The 27322-nt window shown below is 41.0% G+C and overlaps 1 protein-coding gene across 2 annotated transcripts in view; it reads right to left on the bottom strand.

The window, feature by feature from the left end:
- Positions 1 to 27322, bottom strand: part of AMPH (amphiphysin) — a 219148-nt gene that overhangs the window by 1446 nt on the left and 190380 nt on the right. For both annotated transcript variants that reach the window (XM_055590769.1, XM_055590770.1), the window contains 4 exons: positions 25334 to 25459; positions 10475 to 10684; positions 7447 to 7692; positions 4091 to 4192 (listed from right to left, as the gene is read on the bottom strand). In XM_055590769.1, the coding sequence (XP_055446744.1) occupies positions 4091 to 4192; positions 7447 to 7692; positions 10475 to 10684; positions 25334 to 25459 (684 nt within the window). The remainder of the gene's footprint in view (positions 1 to 4090; positions 4193 to 7446; positions 7693 to 10474; positions 10685 to 25333; positions 25460 to 27322) is intronic.

Below are 27322 nucleotides of genomic sequence, written 5' to 3'. Positions count from 1 at the left end.
TATGCTAGCTGTTGTACTGTACTTACTGTACTTTTCAAGGTATCATGCTGTAAGATTTTAAATATTTTCTTTATATCTTGTTTGTTTTTTTATGTATTGTGTGAAAAGTATTATGAATTTATTACACTACAGTACTATACAGCCAATTATGTTAGTCGGGCACCTAGGTTAACTTTGTTGGACTTACAAACAACTTAGATTTAAGAATGTGCTCTTGGAATGGAACTTGTTTATAGGTAGGGGACTTATTGTACTGGAAAAATCTACATTGCCAATGATTAATAAAATAATGGATTTATCAAGTATTGTGGTCCTGTACAAGGATATCACAGTACCTGTAAACTTGTGTGCTGAGCTCAGGGATAAAGCTTGTCCCTAGTAAGTTGTCAGTTTAAGAAAAATAGAATAAAATTTGAAATTATTTGTTTTATATATATAGTTAATTGAAGGTTAATGTTGCAGATGGTGACTGCAGTCATGAAATTAAAAGACGCTTGCTCCTTGGAAGAAAAGCTATGACAGACCTAAACAGCATATTAAGAAGCAGAGACAATGCTTTGCCAACAAAGATCCATGTAGTAAAAGCTGTGGTTTTTCCAGTAGTCATGTATGGATGTGAGAGTTGGACCATAAATGAAGGTTGAGCACTGAAGAATTGATGCTTTTGAACTGTGGTGTTCGAGAAGACTCTTGAGAGTCCCTAGAACTACAAGGAGATCAAACCAATCAATCCTAAAGGCAATCAATCCTGAATACTTATTGGAGGGACTGATGCTGAAGTGATGCTCCAATACTTGGGCCACCTGATGCAAAGAGCCAACTCACTGGAAAAGACCTTGATGCTGGAAAAGACTGAAGGCAGGAGGAGAAAGGGACGACAGAGGATGAGATGGCTGGATGGCATCACTGACTCAATGGACATGAGTTTGAGCAAGCCGTGGGAGATGGTGAAGAACAGGGAAGCCTGGAGCGTTTGCAGTCCACAGGGTCGCAAAGAGTTGGACACGACTGAGAGACTGAACAACAACAAATGTTAATATTATAATTTTGTACAAAGTGTAGTTAATTGATGCTAACTGGATTATAACAAATTCTTAAGGAAGAGGAAATAATTAATTTATGCAAAGAGAGGGACACCGTGTGAAAACATCACGCACAGGACCATTTCCTGTCCTGTGGATCACAGTGAAAGAAAGGCTTAGAGACCCCTGGGTTGGAATATAGTGCTGAGAAGACCATGCGAGGTCTTCTACTTCAGCCTCAACCACTTGCTTATAAGGAAGAACTCTGTCTGCCCACTCACACATGTAACTGAAATAAACCACCATATATAGGACTTAATCAGACACTAACAGCTTGATATGTGTTGCCTGGTATCACTATTGTGTTTGTTGTCACTGCTGTTTTTCGAGTTTATATAAATGACAGAGCAGTTTGACGTCATGACATTTGTGCTGGAAATAGTCATAGTCTTTGTAAATTATTCCTTATAAACATTTGTCTATCGTATAGGTGTGCCCTCACAAAAATGAAGACAGTTAGCCACAGACAATTTAAAGAACCCGTCTGTGCATGGCCACAGCGTATGGTAGATGAAATGTGAAATGAGAAATGGAGGCTGACATCTGCCTTCAGCCTTCCGGAGACAAGCAGAGTCTACTTGGGGAAAGCTGAGCTGAAGGAACAATTTCAAACATACAGATCATAGGATGTGAAGCCAGTGGGAAATGACTGTCTTTATTATGTTAACTAATACAGGAAAAAGATCCCACTTAAAATGAAGGATAGCCAGATTTCATCGGAACCAATCCCCAGTATAGTTCAAGTACATCAGATAAAATGAGGTCTCATAAAATTAAATAAAGGAGCTGAATACATTTCCTTTGATATAATCTAAGACCATAAATTGATGCTGCTATACAGACAAGAAATATAAGCATTTAGACAGGCCAGTTTTTGATGACAGAAAAAAAAGTAACAGAGAAAAAATGATTTGATAAAATAACTGATAATATCCTAGCTGATGAGAAAAAGTGTCCTCTATAAAATTATGATATTATATATGTGAAGGACAAAGGTATACTTAGAGTAAAAGATGATAACTAAATATTTTCTAAACCTCTGGTAAACATACAAAAGGTCATATTTTTCCCCTAAGTGTCTACATTTGACTTTATTTACAGTGAGTGAAAAATCCAATGAAGCCAAGTGGAGTCATGGGTTTTAAAATAGTTTCAATAAAGACAAACATAAAGGGCTGGCATAAACCCATAATCAAGATATATTCCAACTCATAGATTTTGAAATGCAACTTATGAAGTGAAGCATCATAGTTAATATCAATCTTTAGCTGAGAAAAATATAGAAAAGTAAATTTTAAATGCTTAAAATATGTGGTAGACTGAAGAATTCCAGTTTTGGTTGTGGCAAAATAGCTGGTATCCAACAAACACTATTGCATAGAACACAACTATATTTATAGTTGTAGATTCATGTGCATACATAAATGGAACTATTTTTATATAAAAATGACTGCTACAAAATATAAGTTTATATATTAGAGGGCTTCCCTGGAGGCTCAGATGGTAAAGAATCTGCCTGTAATGCAGGAGACCTGGGTTTGATCTCTGGGTTGAGAAGGTCCCCTGGAGGAGGGCATGGCAACCCACTCCAGTATTCTTGCCTGGAAAATTCTGTGGACAGAGGAGCCTGGTGGGCTACAGTCCATGGGGTTGCAGAGAGTTGGACATGAGCCAAGTGACTTAGCACGTATACATATCAACTATGTGAAGGCCCTGAAAATGAACAAAAGCAGGCAGACATCGAAAGTGACATGTTAGTTGCTCAGTCATGTCTGACTCTTTGCAACCCCATGGACTGCAGCCCACCTGGCTCTTCTGTCCATGGAATTCTCCAGGCAAGAATATTGCGGTGGGTTGCCATGCCCTTCTCCAGGCAATCTTGCCAACCCAGGGATAGAACTTGGGTCTCCTACATTGCAGGCAGATTCTTTACCATTTCTGAGCCCCCAGTGCAGAAATTGGAGAATATTTAAACCCTGAAACCACACTGGGTTAGAGCTGTTAACAAGGTCTTTCCTGAGGGTTAACCTCAGTCTGTGTGATGCAGGGCATTCAGAGGATAGAGTTTACGGTTGCCAGAGGAGCTGTACTTTTATGGAGAATATCTTGAAAGAGGGGAGTACAGAGAGGGAACCTCAAATATACAGAAAACTTCTTTCCTGGAATCCTGAGCTGCAACCCAAGCTGTAAATGCATAAGGGCTTCTCTAGGAGCCTGGGGGAAAGGAACGGCAGGAAGGCAACAACAGCTAAGTAGAAATTTCAGCACTGGCAGTGCAGAGGAGGCAGAATTTTAAGTTCAGATCCCACAAATCTAGTGGGCTTGATAATCCTTCAGGGTTTCTATTGAAATCCCAAAGGAGAATGTCTGAGAGGTAGAGACAAATCTCAGGACTAAGAACTTAGCCTAAGAGTAAAAAAACTAAAACAAACTTCCATGAATTCAAGGTATTCATCTATTCATTTAAATGCCTGTTAAAAGAAAAAGAAACAATTTTCAGAGGTAGAAGACAGAATTGAGACTCTACAATGCAACATCCACTGTGTCCAGTATCATTTTTTTTAATTACAGGAAAATATGATCCAAAGATAAAAAGCAACAGATATGTGTCCTGAGATGACCCGGCTTTTGGAATTCACAGTGAGAACTATAAAGCAGCTATTATAAATAAGTTCAAGGACTTAAACCAAAGTACACTGCTTCCCTGGTGGCTCAGATGTTAAAGAATCCTCCTGCAATGAAAGAGACCCAAGTTCGATCCTAGGGTCAGGAAGATCCCCTGAAGAAGGGAATGGCAACCCTCTCCAATACTCTTGCCTGGAGAATTCTATGGTCAGAAGAGACTGGCAGGTTATAGTTCATGGGGCTACAGAGTCAGACACCGCTGAGCAACTGAGCACTCATGGAGCAACTCAGAAGGTAGAAACATCTTCAGGAAGTCACTGAGCCCACCTGACCCTCAGGAGAAACCAGTAGAGCCTGTGGTACTTTCTGCCCTTATCCTTTACCTGGTCAGCTTCCGAATCTGAGGGCACCACCAACACCACATCACCCCTTTGTAAGGTAAGTTCATCAGAATTTGCTGCCTCGAAATCGTGTAGTGTTTCCACCTGCAAAAGATTGTAAAAGAACTGATTCATTTTAGAAAGAAAAGAAGATATAAAAGCAAAGTCTTTCAGCCAGATTATCAGCAGGCACTCTTAGAAGCATCTCTAAACTGGATAAAAAAAGATGAAGATACGAGTCAAGCCCCAAAGGGCAACCCACTGCAGTATTCTTGCCTGGAAAATCCCATGGACAGAGGAGCCTGGCAGGCTACAGTCCACGGAGTCTCAAAGAGTCGTACACGACTCAGTGACTTCACTTTCTTTTCTTTTTCTAGGGACTCTAACAACAAAGGAAATTCTAATCTCTGTTTACTTAAAAATATCTGAGTTATACAGGCAGACACTGAGGCCATCTGAATGTATTATATATTTAGTAAAGTAATGCCTTTTTCCAAAGCTAAAAGTTAGTGCATTAATTAAATTTCAATTTCTCACATTTTTGTTAGAGAGTTCTATTTTATTATCACCAATGCTTTGTTACTATTTGTTTATTTTTTAACCTAAAGATGCCTAGTGAAAAGTTCCTCTGTAAAACAGTTAATAATTGGGAAAACCATCACTTGTATGTTATATGGAAAGTACTATCTAATTAAACCCTGTGATCAATTTCTTAAATAAACTTCCTTCCCTATCTTACCTTTAAACCATGACAATCTGTTTCCTTTCTCTCTTTTTCTGGTTTTTAATGGAAATATATTTGACATGTAACATTGTATCATTTAAGGTATATACCATGTTAATTTAATACATTTACATATGGTAACATGATGGCCACTGTAGCACTATCTAGCACCTGAGTAAGTTACATAATTATCATTTCTTTTTAGTGGTGGGGTTGAATTCTAGTCTCTTAGCCGTTTTGATGATAATAACACAACGGTGTCATTCACCATGGATTAGATACCTAGGGCTATTTTACTACCAGCTTAAACATCTGTCTTAGCCCACCACTCTTCTTTCCCCCTTTTTAAAAGATTTCCTTAAATTTTGATTACTGAACATTTTTAAGAAGCAGGAGAGTACTAAAATGAACCCCAGTGGACTCATCGCCCAGCCTGGATAACTATTTAATCAAAGCTAGTTTTCTCTCTCCTGTGTCCCTGACCTCTTTCCCAGAGCCAAGACTAAACAACTGGCTTTTAAATTGTATATTTTGTATACAGAAGCATAACATGGAAGAGCTGGAAATGACTGTCTTATTGCCAAATTCATTTTTTCTGATGAAAACACTGAAGCCCAGATATTGGGTAAATGCTGTTCCCCAGCTCACCGTGCAGCTACTGAGCAAAGTCAGGGAGGGACCCAGCCAGACCTGGCCTTGCTTGGCATCCCTGTCTCCTTGACTTCATGCCCTTTTCTTAGAACAGAACACAGTGGAACACTGGCTTAGTGGCCACATGTCTAGTTTTTTCCTCCATATTAGTTAATTCATCAATCTATTAAGTCCATCTGTCCCCAGTGGAGGTGGCAAGGTAGCAGCTACTTTCTAAGGAGCAAATAGAAGAAAAAGACAATGACTATTCTACTCAATTCCATCCCTACAAACACACACATATTTAATACTTTTTAAAAGACAAAGAGCTGAATTTGGAAATCCCAAGTCAAATAAATATGCATATTAGTATTCCAACTATAATCTATTAGGTAGGATCATCTACCTTTAAGCCCCTAGCTTAAGCCCGAGTATTAGGCTTAAGCATGGGGATTCCCTGGTGGCTTAGACAGTAAAAAATCTGCCTGCAACATGGGAGATGCAGTTTCGATCCTTAGGAAGGGAAGATCCCCTGGAGAAGGGATTGGCTACCCACTCCAGTATTCTTGCCTAGAGAATTCCATGGACAGAGGAGCCTGGTGGGCTAGTCTATGCGGTAGCAAAGAGTCTGACATGACTGAGTGACTAACACTTTTATTAAAAAGGTATTAAAACTGGGCTTTTTGGTAAGGACCCTTCCATTGATGAAGACTAAATAGGCATTTGATGGCCTCTCTGAGAAAAACTTTCTCTCCATCATTTGTTTCCTTATCGTGCTGCTGCTGCTAAGTCGCTTCAGTCGTGTCTGACTCTGTGTGATCCCATAGACGGCAGCCCACCAGGCTCCCCCATCCCTGGGATCCTCCAGGCAAGAACACTGGAGTGGGTTGCCATTTCCTTCTCCAATGCATGAAAGTGAAAAGTGAAAGTGAAGTTGCTCAGTCGTGTCTGACTCTTAACGACCCCATGGACTGCAGCCTACCAGGCTCCTCCACCCATGGGATTTTCCAGGCAACAGTACTGGAGTGGGGTGCCATTGCCTTCTCCCTTCCTTATCATAGAAGCCAATTAACATATTTATTCACTGTTAAAATATTTATGGACTCCTTACTTTGTGCCATGCAACTGCAACAAGGTGTTTCATGCCCTCCAGCAAGGAGCAGATAAGCACATGGATAATTTCAAGCCCTGGGCTCTAGGGGGAGCTTGAGGGGGCACTTGGGGTGGAAGTAATCACCCCATTCACTACCAAGGGGCATATCATTTATCTTGTGGCTGAACTTTCTTTAATTACCGGTTGTTAAAATATAGAAGACATGACTGTGCTTCTTGCAGCCCAGCAGCATGAAAATCTTACCATGTTATAATGTGACGTGAGGATGAAGCCAAAAGCAATACAGTAACAAAAACAATAAATACATATGGCAAAAAGAATGAAAACCAGACAACCAAGTCTGCACAAAAGGGCTTCAAAGCAAAGGAAAGACAAACGGTCACCAGATTAAAAACTAAGAAATGTTAAGGGACCAGAAACACATTTCTCTTTTTTAAAAGAGACTCAGCTTTAACTGAAGCAAAACTGTGAAGCAGATCACAGAGAACTGAAAACATATTTAACAGTCAGTGTGGCATGTGGCACCTGAAGTGTATCCTTTTGTGTGGACAAGACCACCAAATGTACAAGCTTTGAAACTAAACAATGAACTTTGTGTGCCAAGTCGCTTCAGTCCTGTCCAACTCTTTATGAACCTCTGGACTGCAGCCTGCCAGGCTCCTCCGTCCATGGGATTTCCCAGGCAAGAATACTGGAGTGGGTTGCCATTGCCTTCTCCAAAACAATGAGCTTTGGTTAACTGCAAATCAAACTGAAACAGAGTCCTCAAGTAAGACAAGACTAAATTTAATTACACTGTGTTCTCCATCAAAGGTGACAGATTTTACTATTGTATTTTCCTGACACTGAATAAAGTAAGAAAAAAAAAGGGGGCAAAATAAAAGTTAGAACCTTGTAGAGAAAGCCAGGAGGCACTTCCTGGAAGGCCTCACTTGCAGAGGGAGCAGAAGGTGCAGGCTGGGAGGCCCTGGCCGCCTTCTGCTCCTCCGAGGCCAGCTCTGGCATCTCACTGGTGGGGCCGGGAAGAGCCGTGTCATCAGTCGCCTCCTTGTACTCTGCATCCACGGTTCCTTCGTGTTCTCCTTCCTCTTCATTGTTGGAAGCGGGCTGTATGACGACAGAAGGGATGACCTTCTCCTGGGGGGGAGGAAAATATGGTGGTGTGGGCAAGGGCTGGGAAAGAAGGCTTATGTACTCTCCAGGAGTTTCTTCTAGCCCATCCCACCCACCATGGTTCCACTTTCCCCATGTCTCCCATCCAGCTAAACGTCTGCCCTTCACCCAACTTTTCTGGTCTCAAATCCTTCCACCTTGCAAAACATTCCTCCCAACATGGCCTCCTTTTTCTGTCTCCTGAGACAGAAACCTTTAATGGGACTAATTTGTGGATCCTTGACAACCAGGCAGTTAGGTAAAACAGGTTTCTCAGGAAGTTGGGAAGTGGACTAGCAGATTTTGGGGAGAGAGGTTAATCGTGATGGGAGGAGGGGTATAATCCTGACAGGGAATAATGTGGCTAGACTCTAAGGATTCTCTCATTTTCACAGTGGTCCATTCTTGTCCCACTGAATAGTAACCCTCACCTGAAACTGACATTTAACCGCCTGTGATTGCTTTTCTCCTAGAAACCCTATTGTTAGTAAAGATCCGGCCCCTGTTTGGAGATGTCCTTTGCTTGCTGGTTATCATCAGAGCTCACACTGCAGTGATAACTTGAGTGATGACAATTCCCACCAACCGCTCTAAGTATTGTGCTGTCTGGGGGAAAAGCAGAACCAAAGGATCAAGACCTGTTTTATTCTTTAACGAAGATGAGCAGGGAAGGGAATTTCATTAGCATATTGGAAGCCTGGAGATCAAGTTCCATATATCCTCAGATATCAGTAAATATAGATAGGCACCTCCATTCTTCAATTTGGGGAAAATAATACATTTCTCAATGAGCATATTGTCACACATACAGAAATATGCCTTGCATTGTGACAAGACAATCTATGGAAAAATATAGAATATACTTTTGAGTTATTTCGCTAAGTAGTACCGCTGCCAGCTATTTGAACAGGATCGTTTAGCTTCAAGCATTAAGGAACTCTGGAAAGACTTCTGGAAATTTATTATAAGTGAAATAATCAGGAAAAAGCAAAACCTCACATTAAACCAACTCTTCACTGTTTCTACTTAGAATTCAGAGGAGCAAGAACATGGGGTTTAGAAGAGCCATCCTTGCTGTGGCCTCTGGGTTTGAGGCCTCACATTAGGAGTATCTGCATTTGTTGCCTTCATGTCTCTGGGGTAACTCCAACTTCATGTCATATTAATGACCCATTACCCAACATAGGGATGGGCTTTTGGTAAAAGGAGCCTAATGGAGAGTTTAAGGCACTTTAATATGCCAAAGCCTTTGACTGTGTGGATCACAATAAACTGTGGAAAATTCTGAAAGAGATGGGAATACCAGATCACCTGACCTGCCTCTTGAGAAAGCTGTATGCAGGTCAGGAAGCAACAGTTAGAACTGGACATGGAACAACAGACTGGCTCCAAATAGGAAAAGGAGTACGTCAAAGCTGTATATTGTCACCCTGCTTATTTAACTTACATTCAGAGTACATCATGAGAAACGCTGGGCTGGAGGAAGCACAAGCTGGAATCAAGATAGCCAGGAGAAATATCAATACCTCAGATACATAAATGACACCACCTTTATGGCAGGAAGTGAAGAAGAACTAAAAAGCCTCTTGATAAAAGTGAAAGAGGAGAGTGAAAAAGGTGGCTTAAAGTTCAACATTCAGAAAACTAAGTGATGGCATCCGGTCCCATCACTTCATGGGAAATAGATGGGGAAACAGTGGAAACAGTGGCTGACTTTATTTTTCTGGGCTCCAAAATCACTGCAGACGGTGACTGCAGCCATGAAATTAAAAGACACTTACTCCTTGGAAGGAAAGTTATGACCAACATAGACAGCATATTCAAAAGCAGAGACATTACTTTGCCAACAAAGATCCATCTAGTCAAAGCTATGGTTTTTCCAGTAGTCATGTATGGATGTGAGAGTTGGACTATAAAGAAAGCTGAGCACCAAAGAATTGATGCTTTTGAACTGTGGTGTTGGAGAAGATTCTTGAGAGTCCCTTGGACTGCAAGGAGATCCAACCAGTCCATCCTAAAGGAAATCAGTCCTGAATGTACATTGGAAGGACTGATGCTGAAGCTGAAACTCCAATACTCTGGCCACCTGATGCGAAGAGCTGACTCATTTGAAAAGACCCTGATGCTGGGAAAGATTAAGGCAGGAGGAGAAGGGGATGACAGAGGATGAGATAGTTGGTTGGCATCACAGACTCAATGGACATGAGTTTGATATCCAAGCTCCGGGAGTTGGTGATGGACAGGGAGGCCTGGTGTGCTGCAGTCCATGGGGTTGCAAAGAGTCGGACACAACTGAGTGACTGAACTGAACTGAACTGAATAATAAAGAGTAATAACAGTAATATGCCTTAACTACTAATACTGGCTTCCCACCATGTGCTTGGCACCCAGCTGAGGACTCTGGCTATTATCTCACTTAATCCACCCAACAAGCCTATTGTTGTATCAAATTCTCTTCCTCATCCCTCCCTCCATTCATATCCTTTTCCTCATCTGTGCTTTATTCTTTGGTTTCCCTTGCCCCCATCTGTGCTTAAGCCCAGTCCACCAGAGCCAAGGGAGCCTTGTGGAGCTTCACAATGCTGATACAGGAGAATGCTGAGATCACCCTTTCTGAGAATGAAATATGTCGTTTTGGTGGAGTGGGAGCCACAAAATGGCTACATACCATCCATTACTCCACATCCAAAAGAGGTATCACCATTAGCCAACAGAGGGTTCCAGTGGCCACCGTCTCCCTAGAAACTCCATTTACTAGGATATGTACCTGAGTGGCCACTGCTTCTGTTTCTTCCAGTTGAGATCTGTCACCTTCTATGGCCTCTGTGGCTTCAGTGTCAGTCTTGGCCTCCTCTAAACTTGCTCCTGCTCCAGCAGGAAGAGCCGCCTTCTCTGTCTCTGCTTCCTCCACTGGGACCCCCTCGGCTGCCGGCACCAAGGTCCCAGCCGTCACATCAGCCTCCATTCCAGGGATGATCTGTAAATCAAACAGGCCTCAGTAAGAGTCAGACTCAGCCCTGTCATCTCTCCCCTCTTCTGAGGCCATCAGACTTCAGGCTTTCTTTGTCATGTCCCAAAGCCCAGTATTCAGGTACAGCAGAGTCTGCCATCTGCTCCAAGTTCTGACTCCTCTGCCTCCTGGGCCCCCAACAATGCTACATTCCTCAGCTTTCCTTGGAGGTGGTGTAGCAAATGGAATGTGAATGGAAGTGACACATGCCACTCTTGAAACACGGCTTTTAAGGTGTGCACAGCCCCCTCCACAAGCTCTTTTTAATCCTTGTTGGCTAAAAGCAGATGATAGCAATATTGCAGAGGATATCTGAGTGACAAAAATGGAAGGGGCCCAGGCCCTATACTACCTGGACCACGGAAGAAAGCCATTGACAAGCATCCTTATCACACAAAGCCAGAATTTTATAAACTACATTTAAAAATATAAACTTTCAAGTCTTCATGGAGAAGGTCCCATAAGCCAAATTAAATTCATTAAAAAAAAAATTAGCAAGTTTCTCAATGAGACCTCTTGAGAATGAAGGGAGAATCATTTTTGTCATCAAATATATATATGATAATTCAAATTAAGTCAGATTTAGGGTCCTTTACTAGGAAACACAAAATAGAAAAAAATGAGAATCTTGTTTCTAAGGTTGGAATGTAGTCGGAAGAGCTTTAAGTAGTATGTAAAACTTGGAATAGTGAAATAAAGTACAATCAGAAATTTTAGTTTTGAACATATTGGCTATGGAGTCCAAGTCTTTACAAGACTCTCACATCAGTTTGCAGACTTGATTTGAGAGATTCAAATCAGAAAGACTGAGAAAAGGGAGCACTGAAGATTAATTGTATATAATACACTCAGGAAGCATCTTTCAAAAACTGATCTTGCTAGCTGATGTGATTAGCATTAATCATTCTTTTTCCTTATTGAATAAACTCTACCCAGTTTGTCCTATTAAGTTGGGAAAGCTTTCATGATGCAGATACTTTAACTGTTGAACCCAGAATACTGAAAAGGGCAACGCACAGTGCCTGCCGAGTGGGCCTCAGAAATGGGAGATGGAGATTCTGAGCCACACACCTATGGTCATAGCGGGGCATTTAAAAAAACCTCCTTCTGACTCAAAAGTACTTTTATTTATAAAAATAACCCATTGCAATATACACCATGTTTGTGTGTGCATGTGTGTATGTCAGTCGTTCAGCTGTGTCTGACTCTTTGCGACTCCATGGACTGTAGCCCCGCCAGGCTCCTTGGTCCGTGGGATTCTCCGGGCAAGAATACTGGACTGGGTTGCCATCTCCTCTCCAAATACACACCCTACTAAATAGAAAATAGATAACCAACAAGGACCTACTGTATAGCACAGAACTATACTCAATATCTTGTAATAATCTAGAAGGGAAAAGAATCTGAAAGAGAATATATATATATATATATATATATATATATATAAACTGAATCACTTTGCTGTACACCTGAAACTAACACAATCGTGAACCAACCATACTGCAATAAAAAACAAAAATAACTAATAGAAAATTAACCTGTTGCTGAATACCTCTTCTACAACATTTTACCTTAGAAATGAAAAATAATGCCAGCAGTGTAGTATTTGTTACATGGACAAGTATCACTCATATTCTTAGAAGCTATTTCCTTCTCTTAGGAGAATTTCCTATTATCAGAATTTGATATCCTATGTGATATCCTATTATCTCCACAAAGTATGCAATGATTTAAAACACAGTCACTGGCCATGACATAGAATGTAGTTTTTTTTTTTCCTACGCTGTCATTAAGTACATGAGTTCAGAAAAATAATCCTTTTACATGATACTTATTTAAGGTGCATTATAAGCACTGATAAGTGGGGTATGAGGTACAGGGGGATTTATATTTAGGTGAATGACTGAAAACTCCCATAATAAAAGTTAACTTAAAAATTTTAAAGAATTATATCTCTTGTTTTACACAAACATAGATCTTTTATATATGTTATTGTTGCCACTGTTAATAGAGTAATGCTCAGAATACAACTTAGGAGGGCATCTTAATTTCAAGAAGAGTGATAAACAAGGGCTCTTAGCTTTGCTGTTGGAGAAACCAACAAGCTCTCTCCAGGATCCTAAGAAACTACACATGAACTATACATAAACACAATGTGAATACAATGGACTCAGGAGTTCAAACGTAGAAAGCAAGTTGTGTTGTCATCATTCTAAGTTACATATATTTTCCATCTGCCTGAAAAAAATCACACCTGTGGAGTGATCACCCCCCGGGTTTCAACAGTTTCGGGCCAGACAGACTCTGCATCATGCAGACAGCATGGGAAGCTGAGTGTGAATAATACTACACACACACACGGACGTTCTATTACAGATCAGAAAACAGACATTATGTTACCTGACAGGCTGCTCCCCCACGTGATTACACATAAAACCTCCCTTACATACATGTTCCAAGCACATACTATTAGTAATTGGATTTTACTCTCAACTGAATCGATGTATCTCCTGAAGAGAATAGATTTCTGTGAAGTATTGAATGGTGTGGCCAAAAGTAATCTTTTAACTCTACACAAATAAGATTTTAATAATGAGTTCCTGATTTATCTCTACAGCTGTATATAACTATCAGTTTGGTTGTATCCGATCTTACTAGTGCAAGATATGCATGTTATCACCTTTCCTTTGCTAATAATTTTAACAAGCATCAGCATCATCGACTGGATCTGATTTAGACCTGAGAGGGTGGCTGCAGTGACGCTGGCCACCAGCAGGTGGAGACCAAGGACTCTGTCTGCCTGCTCTGATACTCTGACCTCAAAAGAGCAAAGCTTCCATGTCACCAATTTACCTCCCTGTCACAAAAAAAGGGATGGAGCTTGTGGAAAATCGTTGATAAAAATGATGGAAAATAAAAATCACCTAAATACTAATAGTAACAATGATAATAAAGACGAGGTGCCAAGGAAATGGCACTTTGGCTGCAGAGCATGCGTCATGCGTGTGTGCTGTGGCCTCAGTCAACTCTGACTCTTAGTGACCCCAAGGACTTCAGCCCACCAGGCTCCTCTGCCCATGGGATTCTCCAGGCAAGAATACTGGAATGGGTTACCGTCCCCTCCTCCAGGAGATCTTCACAACCCAGGAATCAAACCAATGTCTCTTAAGTCTCCTGTATTAGGAGGCACGTTCTTTACCACCAGCGCTACCAGAAAGCTCTTGACTATAGAGAGGAAAAGTTAAACACTTTGAATGACCTACTTTAAAAAGGGAAGAAATGATCACTCTTCCAGCCTTCCATGAGTCCATTAGAAATGAATTTCTATTTCCCTAGCTGAAATTAATACTCTGATTTTAGAAACCTTAAGAACATTACAGGGTTTCCCTGGTGGCTCTAATGGTAAAGAATCCTCCTGCAATGTGGGCGACCTGGGTCCAATCTCTGGGTTGGGAAGATTCCCTGGAAGAGGGCATGGCAACCCAGTCCTATTCTTGCCTGGAGAATCCCCATAGACAGAGGAGCCTGGAGGGATATAGTCCATGGGGTTGCAAAGGGTCAAACATGACTGAGCGACTAAGCACAGCACAGCACTGGTGACCTGGCGGTAAAGAATCTGCCAGCAGTGCAGGAGAAGCAGGAGACTTGGGTTGATCCCTGGGTCAGGAAGATTGGGCATGGCAACCCACTCTAGTATTCTTGCCTGGAGAATTCCATGGACAGAGAAGCCTGGCGGGCTACAGTCCATAGGCTCGAAAAGAGTCTGACACAGCTGAAGGGACTGAGCATGCACACATGCAGGAATATCACAAAAAGAGAGGACTGTCTCTACCTGTATTCCCTTGCAGCTTTCTGCCTCTGTCTGACATTGCTCTGAAAATCAAGGATGCTCTGATCCTCACCTTGTGTCTGGAATCTGCCCCATAGTTTCTGCTCTTACCAAAATACTTCCAGTGCCTATTTACTGGCAGCAATAATAGATAACATACAGATACAGTGGAAATAGAATCCATTTGCTCAGATTCAGTGTTTCCTCCAGATAAATCAAGAATAGATTAAAGAGGTTTTCAGGAAGAGTTATCCCTCTTTTATGATTATTTTTATTTATTCCAATTTGTTAGCTAATGTAGTTTTAGACTCTAGTTTTTTCTAGACTCTGCTTGCTATCACAGATATTATACCTGCAACCACAATGACTAATGACTGCTACAGGATATTTTTTAATAATGCTTTTTGTTGTTGTTGCTGCTGCTGTTTTTAAGGGAGACCACAGGGCTGAAACTACTGAAAGTATTTCAAGCCTTTGATATTCAACATTATCAATTTTTTTTTTCTCTTTACATTTTAAGAGAAACACTAGTACCTTATCTGCTGCCAAAATTATACTACCTTGGTACACTATCTTGGTTAGCCTCATCAATTTATGGTGGAAAACATCCGACGCAAAAACAGGTTAAAATTAGTTCTCCCTGCCCGCGGGTTGTTTACTGTATCCACAAGGTCTGTGCAGGACAAGCACCCTATAAACAATTTGCACATTCATCACAGAAGTCACAGAGACCCACATGGGACCTTCTCTGAGGTGAGCATTTCTCAGTTTACCGTACTGTACAGATCTTACTGCCTTTTTATCATCTGCGTCAACAATCCTCTTGGTGGAAAGCTATACGTGTTGGTATTTCAAACACCTACTGGCCTTAGCGAGATTTTTCTAGAAGTAGAGTGACATGAATGCAATGCAACAATGGTACCCGTATCCTGCAAAGCAGGGGAGCCTCAGGGGTGACAGCAACTAGCCAGTCCCTCTGGTTGCTGGTGCCCTTCTTAGAAGCAGATCAACAAGGATGGCAATCGAGACAAGTAAGAGCCCTGATTGGCTGCAGAGGCATTTGTAATCTGTGGGCTTTGTGTAATTTATTGATTCATTTATTCACTGTTTTCTTGTCAATATTTGCTCTGAACAATGCCTGAAATATATTTTTTAACGATAAGTAAAGAATGTAAGAAATATATTTTTTAAATTTGATTATACTAAAATCAGAGAGTAGCCATCTTCCTGACATTTGCTCTTGGCAGAGCCTCTGACAGTTTCAGTATATGCACATTCTGTAGCCTGTGGGGGAAACTGACATTTACTGTGACTCTGCAGTTTTCCCGGCACCATCCCAGGTGTTTTACATCTATCGTGTATTATTCGTCCAACAGCCCTATTAGATATAGTCCCACTGTCTACACAAATCAACTCATACATAAGAGCTAAAGTAACTCAAGAAGTTAGTAAACTAGGATTGGGACAATCTGACTCTAAATTTTGTGTTTCTTCACACCAACCAGCATTCAAGTAGACAATGCACCTCTCAAACTAGAGTTCCACTGTGATGCTAAGACCTGGCACCTCCACAGACCCATGACTTCCTACTGTCAACTCCAAATAAGCAATGTTTGCTGAAGAATTTGAGTGTGTTCTTACAGCCAATGCATTCTCTTACACTCTAGGAATGCTGTCTTTAAGATGAGATTTGGGAGGGTGGGGTGGAAGAGAGGTCCAAGGCAGAGGGGTGGGGAAATATATGTATACATACAGCTGATTCATTTCAATGTACAGCAGAAACTAATATAACATTGTAAAGCCATTATGAGCCATTAAAAAATAAGTAAAACAAACAAAAAGATGAGATTCATAGATTCAAAATCTATTTGCAGACATGATCTGGATACCTAAACAACCATGTCATAAAACCCCTCTTATCTGATACAAATCATATGGTAGAAAGCTATTGAGAAGAGGTTGGTTAGGTAGAATTTCTCGTCATTATTTTTGCCAATATTCCTGAAAATTCTGTTTAGAAATATATGGACAGAATGAGAAAGTGGAAAAGAAGATCATCCTGGTTTTTTCCAGTGCACTGCAGAATTATAACTGAAAACACAGAAACTGGGCACTTGGGCAGTCCTAGCTATGTTCACAAGTTAAACATTGATATGATTCCAAAGCTGGAAGGCTCAGAAGGCTCATCTAGGAAAGGTGGATTATCTTCACAAACAAAAGTAAATACTGTGCATTGCACATTCACAGATGAGGATATGAGCAGGTACAGTAAGCCCCCTACCTGCCCTGTGTTCTCATTTTACAAGTGAGGAAATATGATGGAGGGTGAGTAGCCCTGGAGATGGAGCTGGAGACTCAAGTTTTAGTTCTGATTCTCCCACTGATAAGACACTAGAGCTGGAGTGACCCCTGAGTCCCTTTGGGAAGTAACAAAGGGAGATGGATCCCACAGTGTGGATCCTGGCTGCAGGCTGCCCTTGCCTTCTTCTGGATCCAACCTGAGCTCTTGACTTGTCTGAAAATACAAGCGTATTATGAAAATACAGGATTTCCTTAAGGGTCCATCTTAAAGAAAAGCTTAAGAGGCAACTAGAAAAGAGAAAATCCCTGTCCTAAGACACAGCCTGGTGGAAAGTACCCCTTTTCACATAAATTACACTTAGAACACAGCAGTGACTTTCTTGATGATCACTTTCTTGATGATCTTAGCACAGCTAAGACTCTGTGCTCCCAGTGCAGGGAGCCCAAGTTCAATCCCTGGTCAGGCAACCAGATCCCACATGCTACAACTTAAAGAGTTCGCATGCTGCAACTAAGACTTGGCTCAGTCAAATAAATACTAAAAAAATAACCCAAAAAACAAAATGGCAGGTGACAATTTCCCTTCAGTACAACTGTAATATGAGCTCGCCCAGGGAACACCTCACCACCACCGGTGTTCCCTTCCTTTGTAGTACCTGGTATTACAAACTTCATTTGCTACTCTCTGCATTTTCTTTCTGGGCTTCCCTGCTGGCTCAGATGGTAAAGAATCTGCCTGCAATGCAGGAGACCCGGGTTCAATCCTGGGTTGGAAAGATTCCCTGGAGAAGGGAATGACAACCCACTTCAGTATTCTTGCCTGGAGAATCCACGACAGAGGAGCCTGGAGGGCATCAGTCCGTGAGATAGCAAAGAGTCAGACATGGCTGAGTGATTAACACTTTCACGTTTTCTTTCTAATAAAGGAATTTCCTGGTTTCCCCCCCTCCCCGACCTTCATCTTAATCATCCTTTTCAATCTACTCTCCTAGTATGGCCTGCAGTCCCATCATAAACCTTCAGCAGCCTGGTCCCAGTGCAACTCAGCTGCTGGCAGAGGTGTTGCCATGGCAACATCTGTCCGATTTGGCTCCATACTTCCTTTATAAATGACACTCTCCTGCTGAAATACCAAAGTTAATGAATTTGGGATTAATTTGGCCTTTAAGGTCATAGTAGACTATACGATAATAGTACATATTAAAACCAAGTTTTAATTAGAGATTATTTGAAACCTTTTCTTTCGGAGAAATGGACAGGAAAAGTGGATTTATCTTTACAAGCAAAGGTAAATATTGTGTGTTGCACACTCTCAGAGGTTTTGATGTGATCAAGTATTAGTTTCAGAAGTAGCCACAAAACACAACCTCAGTGGGAGTTGCTAAGAGCTTATTTAAGGAAAATGCCTTTACTGCACAATAAACATTTCACTCTGCCTGGCTATGGTGTCTTTGAGCATTTGCTGCCACTGCTCAAATTGCCTTCTTGTGAGTAGGTCCAGGCTCGGGTTGGCAAAAGGCCGAGGCAGGGCTACCAGGCACACCCAGAGTCCAGACCGAAAATTGGAGATCTGCCAATCACCTATATGTCACCATGCTTAAAACTCCCAACCCTGACCCTGCCATAAGCATGGGCACCTCCCTGGGTAGGCTGGGACCCATCCAGATGGTAGTCAGGGGACTGGATCATGAGGAAGGATAGGGAGTTGATAGTCACCCTTAGAAGACCCAACTGTCTACCTTTGGATATTTCAGCCTCTGACTAGGGTAAGTAAAACATACTCCATGCCAATCTGTCACCCATATGCTTAGCAAATAGAAGCTATAAGACACAAATGAAGGGTACTTGTTACCATGAGGGGTTTTGGAAATTCTTCACTGTTTAATGGAATAAGTTGTAGATTTTTGAGAGCAGCAAGAGAACATATTGTGTATCAAGCACAACTTGTAGAGGAGAGATGAAGAAAATTGGGATAGAAAGGGAAAATGATTTCCCCCAATGAATTCTCCAAGGCCACCTCAGCAGTTAGCCACAGAGCCAATTCTCCAGACTCTTATTCAGTGATCTTTCCAATATATCACCGTAGATCCTTGCTTTGCAGCCAACGTGGAGGATCAGGATACTCATTGCCTCAGAGAAGCTCAAGGTTGGGGCTGTATGAGCATTTCTGTTCCTTTTTTGATCTTTCAGCTTCACACCAGGAATATGTACCAAGTCTAAGTGTGGGTTGGAGAAAGTTCTGGTGTCAGCATGGAGGGATTTCAGCCCAATTGTAATCCTGTTGGCTTTAGACTGGTCTGTAAACATACTTTTAAAAACTGCTTTTTTGAAAAACATAGCCTCTGTAGTAGTTAAGAGAGGAGTATCTATGAATTAAAATGTCAGGATTCACACTTCATGTCATCACTTTCTGTGTACATAATCTTCATTTAAACCACTTCAACTCTCTGTGTCTCAGTCTCCTTAATTTGCAAACTGGGACAATGATTCCTAAATATCATCTTTCTTGGGATTGCTGTGAGAGAAGGCATGTCAATTATTAGCATCCGATATGGTCCTGTTGACTATACCTTAATTCTCTTGGTGTCTGTAGTCATAAACTGCCTTTTACTGCAGATCACACAGAGTAAGGCAGTATTGGGGTTGCTTGAGACTTTATTTTTATAAATAAATAAAAGTATATACTAAGCCAGAACCAAGAGGTCATATATTGTATGATTTTATGCATATTAAATATCCAGAGTAGAAAAATCCATAAAGATGGGAAGCAGACTGGCAGTTCCCAGGGTTGGGGGGAGGAGGGGACCATATGCACAAGGTTTTAATTTGGGGTGATGAACAGGTTTCAGAACTAGACAGATGTGGTGGTTGTACAACATTAGGAATGTACGAAAGCCACTGAAGTTTTATCTTTAAATCGACTGTTATTGCACCTCAATAAAAAATCAATTAATTCATGTTAAGTTCACTTTAAATTGATTAATTTTATGTTACATGAATTGCACCTCAATAGAAAAAAATGAGTACATGCCAAAAGTAACACCTAAAAAATCACTAGGCACCAACTGTGGACAAAGGGCTTCTTGAAGATAGAAGAATAAACTGAAACCTCATGTCCATGTTCACATGTAATCATAACACTCTGAACAAAATAACAACATCACACAATCCTCACATGGGTCTTGCAAGAAAGGGCTTTGGAACATGAGACCCTAGGAAGCAGGGAAGACAGTCTGTGTATGCCAGCTGGTAGGTGGCTAATGAATACTTAATATCAGTCACATATGAAAACAACCAGCACCCCATTTTCAGATATGGAAACTGACAACCCCAAGTCAATCTGCTCTGTGAGGTGTGAGGCATGGGGAGTTGTCTATCATCTTGTTACCTTCATTTTAGCCCTGGTTAACTTTGTCTCTTCCCCGTGACCTGGTAGAATGGTAGAGAAAAAGAAAGTTATTGGCCCGACCACTGGAATCAACTTTGTGTCGATCTCTGGAACTCATCTGCCTTTGTGTTCTCTCCACTGCTCCTGAAGGAGGCTGCATGCCTCCGAATGCCCATATCTTCCTGGCAGTGAAGTTTGGAACACTTCCTATCAGTGGACCCAATAGAAAGGTCCCTAGAAGAGACAAAGTGTTCTTAGAAAGGGCAAAGAATTTTGATGGGATGCAGCTTCTTCAGGATCCAGGAGGAACTTGGCCTGGGTGGGGACCTATACAAGATCGAGTCCCTTAATATCATCGTGCAGCAAACTGAAAGGGGGGGGGGTGTTACCTCTGCATCTCTGGCCTTCCCCTTCTCAGAGTAAAGGTATTGCTGACTTATGCTTATCTTGGGGGGAACCACTTATCATGAAGATGATGACAATAATATTATCCAACTCTCATTGTTTGAGGAACCTCTATGTACCAGATGTTAAACTAGGAATGTGGATTATTTCCAAGACCTTGTAGGAAACTGTGAAGGCAATTAACACTAACCCCATTTTCCATTTGTGGCAACTGAGGCTCAGATGTCACAGGGCTCCTGGGCAGCATAACAAGATAGGTGGTCCTGCTTTTGATCACAATAAACAGTTTTCTTTTCCTAGATACAAAAATTCAATTATCTGAATGGAAACAGAAAGAAAATGACCCTGTAATATCTGTATTTTAATAGCTTTGGCTGTAGTCTCATTCAGGTAAGCAGACTATAGTGTCAATCAATCAACAAATCAATGACTCAGAATTTACTGGGCATACATTATACACCCAGATCTCTGCTGGGTACCTGGGACACAAAAGAAACAGCTATTTGTTTGGCCTGAGGGATACTGAGAATGTAGTTAGCTGCTAAGAGGAGTGCAGTCAAACTCAGAGAAAATAACCATTCCTGTGATTTTGTTTTTCTAAGAAAAGTAAAGAGGTAAATCCATCTCCAAGGCATGCATACACACACACACACAAATTAGTCTGGGGTGTGTGTGTGTGTGTGTGTGTGTGTTAGTTGCTCAGTCAGGTCTGACTGTTCATGACCCCATGGACCACAGCCCACCAGGCTCCTCTGCCTATGGGATTCCCCAGCCAAGAAGAGTGGAGTGGGTTGCCATGCCCTTCTCCACGGGATCTTCCCAACTCAGGGACAGAACCCCTATCTCCTGCATTACAGGCAGATTCTTTACCATCTGAGCCACCAGGGAAATATATATAATTATATATGTAAGGCATACTTCAGAGTGAGTACTTTGCATCTGAACATAATTCTATGATAATGAAGAGCAGACAAGAAATTGGCCTCATCTGGCTTCCTCTGGTCCTCAGTGTCTTCCTGACAGATCCGAGCTCACAGGTAGAGACACAGTGGAAGTCTGAGCTCCCAAGTTCACGCAGCACAAGGAGAAAACTCAATGCTGTTTCTCACCCACGTGCTCATCGCAGTAGGATGCCTCGAGTGCTGTGCAATGTCAGCCTCCTCTCTCACCACTCCGTGTGAACTAGGATGGCTGGAGCCACAGCTACTGCCTGCAAAACCGTGTCCCCCAGAACCAGAAGAGCCTCACATCTAGAGAGGCTCCAATATGTCTACCAGCTGAATGAAGGGGGAAACTAGCATATGCCTTCTACACACACAGAAAGAACTATTCCCTGGCAAGATGAAGTTCATGGTATATCTATCTATATCTATCTATCTATCCATCTATATTTGTTGGTTTAAATTGGCCTTGACAAGTCAACTTAAGTTTGGTGAAATATTTAAAGAAACAAAACACAAAAAAAATCAAAAGTAGTCAGTGTTTCACCTTCCAGGATTCTAAAATTATTCTAAATATTTAAAAAATATCTATCTTGATTTTTTTTCCCATTTATTTGTTTTGGAAACAAAGCTAAACCCTAAACTCAATTACACTGCATTATTTCTTTAAAACTAATAGGGAAAAAAGACATTGGTCCACTTCACATCGTTTGAGCAAACTATAGGATCAGACAGAAATTTAGAGAAAGAAGGGGTTCTCTGCAAGAAAATGAAATAAATATAGGCAAAAATCATCTTTATTTTTTAATCTATTTCTCTAATATATATCTAAACACATATTGATTATCTTTCCTAAAGAAAATTTTCAGTACTTATATAACATGGAAACATCTAGAGAAGAGGTAACAAATGTTGGTTTTTAAAATGCATCCCGCAGAGACAGCGGTAAAATTTGGTGCTTTTGGTGCTGTAGGGAAAAGCTAAAGGCAATATTAGCTATTCAGGGAATAAAACAACAAACAAAAATGTAATAAACCTCTCTTGAGAGCCCAGGGTTTCTTTGTGAACCACTGCTTAAATTTCCTGTTTTCAAAATTACACTTGTTTCTTTTTCAACAAAACCACCACAAATTTCACCTGATATGAAATGCATACTGTCAAGACTAGAAATAATAACCATGTGGTGACATTTTGGTAGCAAAAATGATGACCTCAAAAGGTCATGTCAACCCCATCCTGACTGATGACAGCCACAGCCAGTCTGCTTAATGAGAGCTTGGGACACAGTGTGGATTTTTGTGTCTTTACAACTGAATATCACACATCTAGCAACTGAAGAGACCTTTCTTTAGAAAAAATAACCCTAATATTATCTTGATTATCACCAAGGGAAAGAAGCTATAAACCTATGTTAGAGAACAAAAATACATTCTGTCTGACGTTATTTGCTTAAGTAGAAGGGAGAACTTGGGGAAGAACTGACTTCATCCAAGTATGTTCATTCATTCTAAACACATGAAAAGGATCCACTTTTGATGGGCATTAGGCAAACTGAACTGCTGTGAGCTGCCCTCTCTTACTATTATGTTTTAGTTCATTTTAAGGGTGGAGAAATCAACTGCTTGAAGTCTTTCTATTTCACAAGGAATCTAAATTTCTATTCTTTAAAGTTCAAATGAAGTTTAGGAGACAAGTATTTTCAGAATGAATAATTCTTTCAAATATCTCTTCACTCAACATGAGGGAAACCAGGTTTAGTAATGGTTGATGCTTTACCATGCAGCTTGTTAAGTATTTTTAACACTACCCTTGATTTCAAAGATCACCAATCTTTTATAAACCTTGATAAATGTAGTAGGTATAATAAAGTAGGTACTTGATAATTGATAATTGACTCAGATTGTTCACTGGACAACCAATAAACTTAGAATTTGAGAAAACAAAAATCCATGGGGTCACAAGAGTCCGTGGGGTCACACTAGTCCATGGGGGCGACACGACTTAGCAACTAAACCACCACCACTCAGTTCCTTGGTCGTGTTGGACTCTGCAACCCCATGGACTGTAGCCTGCCAGGCTCCTTGTCTGTGGGATTTTCTGGGCAAGAATACTGGAATGGGTTGCCATTTCCTACGCCAGGGGATCTTCCCGACCCATGTCTCTTGAGTCTCCTGCATTGGCAGGCTGATTCTTTACCACTGAGCCACCTGGAAAGCCTTCCTTTGTTACTTAAATTACCCTAATTAGGTGCAGAGATCAGAATCTGACACCAAATGAAAAAGTTCAATCTGCACTGAGTTACTAAAATCACCTGTGAATCTGGGGATGAGCGCTGAGAAAACTCTCCACTGGAGGATGGTGTCTTCGTACTTCCCAGTCTATAGTCTGTGCAAGCAGCCCTCCTAGGAGGGACTCAATCTAGCAGAAAGAGAACATTTCTTGTTCTCTTTACAGGATCTGGCCCAACTCTGTACCTCCACATGGAAAATATGACCATTTTCTTGAGTCATTCTTAATTTATATTTGCATCACTATCTTGCCTTATTATTTATTTTTCTACTCTATAAATAAATGATAAATTAGACAGATGACCTGCCTTTTAATGGCAAAATAACAGAGGGCACCAACAGCAAAAATATAACTTTCATTCCACTAGTTATCTCATCTAGGCAATGTTATTTTGGAAACTGGGAGATTGGTTCTCCTCTCTACAGATTACATGAAGGCTGTAGTAAAAACTACAGCCTTTACTAAATGGTACTCTGATTAAATGGAGAAGGAAATGGCAACCCACTCCAGTATTCTTGCCTGGAGAATCCCAGAGACAGAGGAGCCTGGTGGGCTGCCATCTATGGGGCTGCACAGAGTCAGACACGACTGAAGCGACTTAGCAGCAGCAGCAGTACTCTGATTAAATTCTTGGGAGATGCTTTAACTGCATTTCATAAATAAACTCTTTTTACTCTCCATGGGTATTTTGGATTATATTTTCTTTGGTATCATCCTACACTTCCACGTGTATTAAATGATGCAAATCAGTATGGTGTATATAGAGCCCATTCCGCTTTAGGATGTGCTATGGTACACAGCTGCAGTGAGCAAGGTGAGAGGTTTCCAGGCAGACAGACGAGTCTTCACCTCTGCACAAAATAGATCCTTAAGCTCCCTCATATTATGACAACCAGTACCAGACTTGATTTTGAGCAAACAGTTGTACACATAGGAATCCTTGTAGATTCAATGATTTTTAATGTGGGATTTCAGTCCCTCATGGGGCCTAAACCAACCTACAAGACTAATACTGTAAGAAATCAATATGGAGACATAAACAATAAAGCGATTACCCTTCTACTTATCATCTGCAGGTTGGTCCCTAATGGAAGGTCCGCCATTAGCCATCACAGGTGGGGCAAGCACTAACAAGTCTGGTTATTTGTGAGTTATTACCACCTCTTTACCATGAATGGGAGAATAGCAGAAAGATTCAAGGTACCCTTTATTGAGAACCAAGCCTGTGGCAACATGACAGTGTTAGATCAGGTCTCTGGATATCTTCCTTTTTAAAAAAATAAAAAATAAGAGAACGTACTTTCACTGTCAAAGGAGTAAAGGCCATTTGAACTTGGGAAGCCGTGACAGGTATGGAAGTGATGTGGCCCAAGTGAAACAGGAATGAGAAGGGAGAAATGGGATGAGATGAGCACAGCAGTGGTGGGGAGGTGGGCGGAGGGTGGGAGGGAGGTGGCGCTCACCGCTGCCCCCTCCTCTGGCTCCTCAGCCCGGGTGTCCAGTCCAAGGTCCAGCCCAGTGGCAGGTGGAACAGCAGCAGCGGGCTCCTCAGCTTTCGGCTCTGTGGGTGGAGCCTGTTCAGATTCAGCCTTTGATGGTTTGTTTCGAGGGTTAGAGGAAAAAGATTCAACATGTGAACAGATAACGTTATGGAATACTGGACAATTAACGATTTTCTTCATCACCATATAGGTAATTAGCTTCATTAAATGTGTGCTGGAAAAAAAAAATCCAGATTAAGCATGATGGTTCTTTACAGAACTGAAAAAGTCTAGGAATAAACATATTAAGTTTCACAATAACGTCACTGTGATATCCTTTGAAGTTGGGCAAAGACTTACCATTTTGGTGACTCATTGCACTTGCTTTCAACATTCTGAGTATTCGCTTCTTGGGACATTGATACAGTACTCTGCACTATGCAGCAGAGACAGAAGAGATCCTAGGAGCTCCCTCCTTTGGAAATTGAAAGGAGTAAGGAAGAATTCAAGGAGAACACAGTTCTGGGCACTGTCCGCTCTGTTGATGGGCACTGCAGCCAAAAAACTGAGGGGTTATCCCAATGATTCAGATCAAAATGCATTAATGCATATGAAAGGTCACTATGGAACGACTGTGCCACTGCCCGGCTAGGAGGAGCAGACTCAGCCGCCCGGCAAGGAGCCACCACAGTTACAGATACCTTGCCCTTGTACACTGCTGTTCAGTCCCTATATTTCACTTCTCCTTCCAACAAAATCCTTAGTCATCAGTCGTTTTCACATGATAAACTAATCCTTTAAGGAACTACTGAGCAGTATTCTCTTTGATACCAATCAGATTCTTGTGCAGACCAGAGTGAAGTCTTTTCTTCCTACTAGGACCTCTACCCACAGACACCCTCCTGATTCCAATTACACACTGAACAAAACCTCTGGAATCTCTTAGCTCCAGACTTTTTCAGTTTTAAAGTTAGCAAGATTAAATAATAACTAGCTATGAAAAACAGCACAGCCAATCAATGCATGTTGCCGTGGCTGCTGAAACTATTTCCTCTCTTTTGAGTCATAGATTAACATACAGATGGCCATTGGAAGGTATGCTAAGATCTTTTTCCATTAGGGTGTTTAAACCACAAGAAAGTTTAAAAGTGTTTTCCTAGAAGAGTCAGGCGTCTCCAATAAATATTACCTTTGGAGGATTCAGAAATTTCTGTCAAGCATTTGCCATAAGAAATCAAAAGCCATCTCTCTCCCATATGTAGACTGAAATAGGTGCACAGGATAGGTTCCATAGGGAAGTGATGGAGAAGTTATGCTGAGATAATGGAAAATAATGAATAGCCTGTTGTTGGATAAATATGCAAACTATTTCTCTTATGCTGCCATCAAATCCTCCATTGCAACCCATGCCAAGGTCACATCACCCCTTTCTTGAAAGGGCATAATAAAAATAAAAGGATACTTAGGTAGATAAATGTACAGAGATCTGGTATTTTTATGGGTTTTTATAACCTTTAAAGGGCGATGTGACACAAGTTTTAAGAAAGAATGAGATAAAATTCACTCTAATCTACTCTCAGGAGTTCTTTATGGGAAAAGATTTCACTTGTATTGTTCAAAAGGAATTATCTTCATAATAGAACAAGTTTTCATTGCAGCTAAGAAATACTATAAACTCTCACAGTATGATCTAATCATTTTGGAAGTCAAGGTGACTTGCTATGAGAGGATATCAAATGACCTACACAACAAGGATTGGAAGAGTAATTTGACAAAGACAAAGAAACCCATGGGCAGATGGCTGCCCCACTGTAAGCTGAGTCTGCAATGGGGGATGAGGAGCCAAGGAAGTTTCAAAACATCTATCAAATAAATTTATCTGTTTACATTAAGATGAAAAAAAACCCCAAAACCAAACACAAAGATAACCTAAAATGAAAAACTATTTGCATCAGTCTGGGTTTCTTGGAA

This window comes from Bubalus kerabau, chromosome 8 (genome assembly GCF_029407905.1).
Source record: "Bubalus kerabau isolate K-KA32 ecotype Philippines breed swamp buffalo chromosome 8, PCC_UOA_SB_1v2, whole genome shotgun sequence".
NCBI lineage: Eukaryota > Metazoa > Chordata > Mammalia > Artiodactyla > Bovidae > Bubalus > Bubalus kerabau.
Note: the sequence above shows the minus strand (reverse complement) of the source record. Positions and strands in the feature narration are given on the sequence as shown.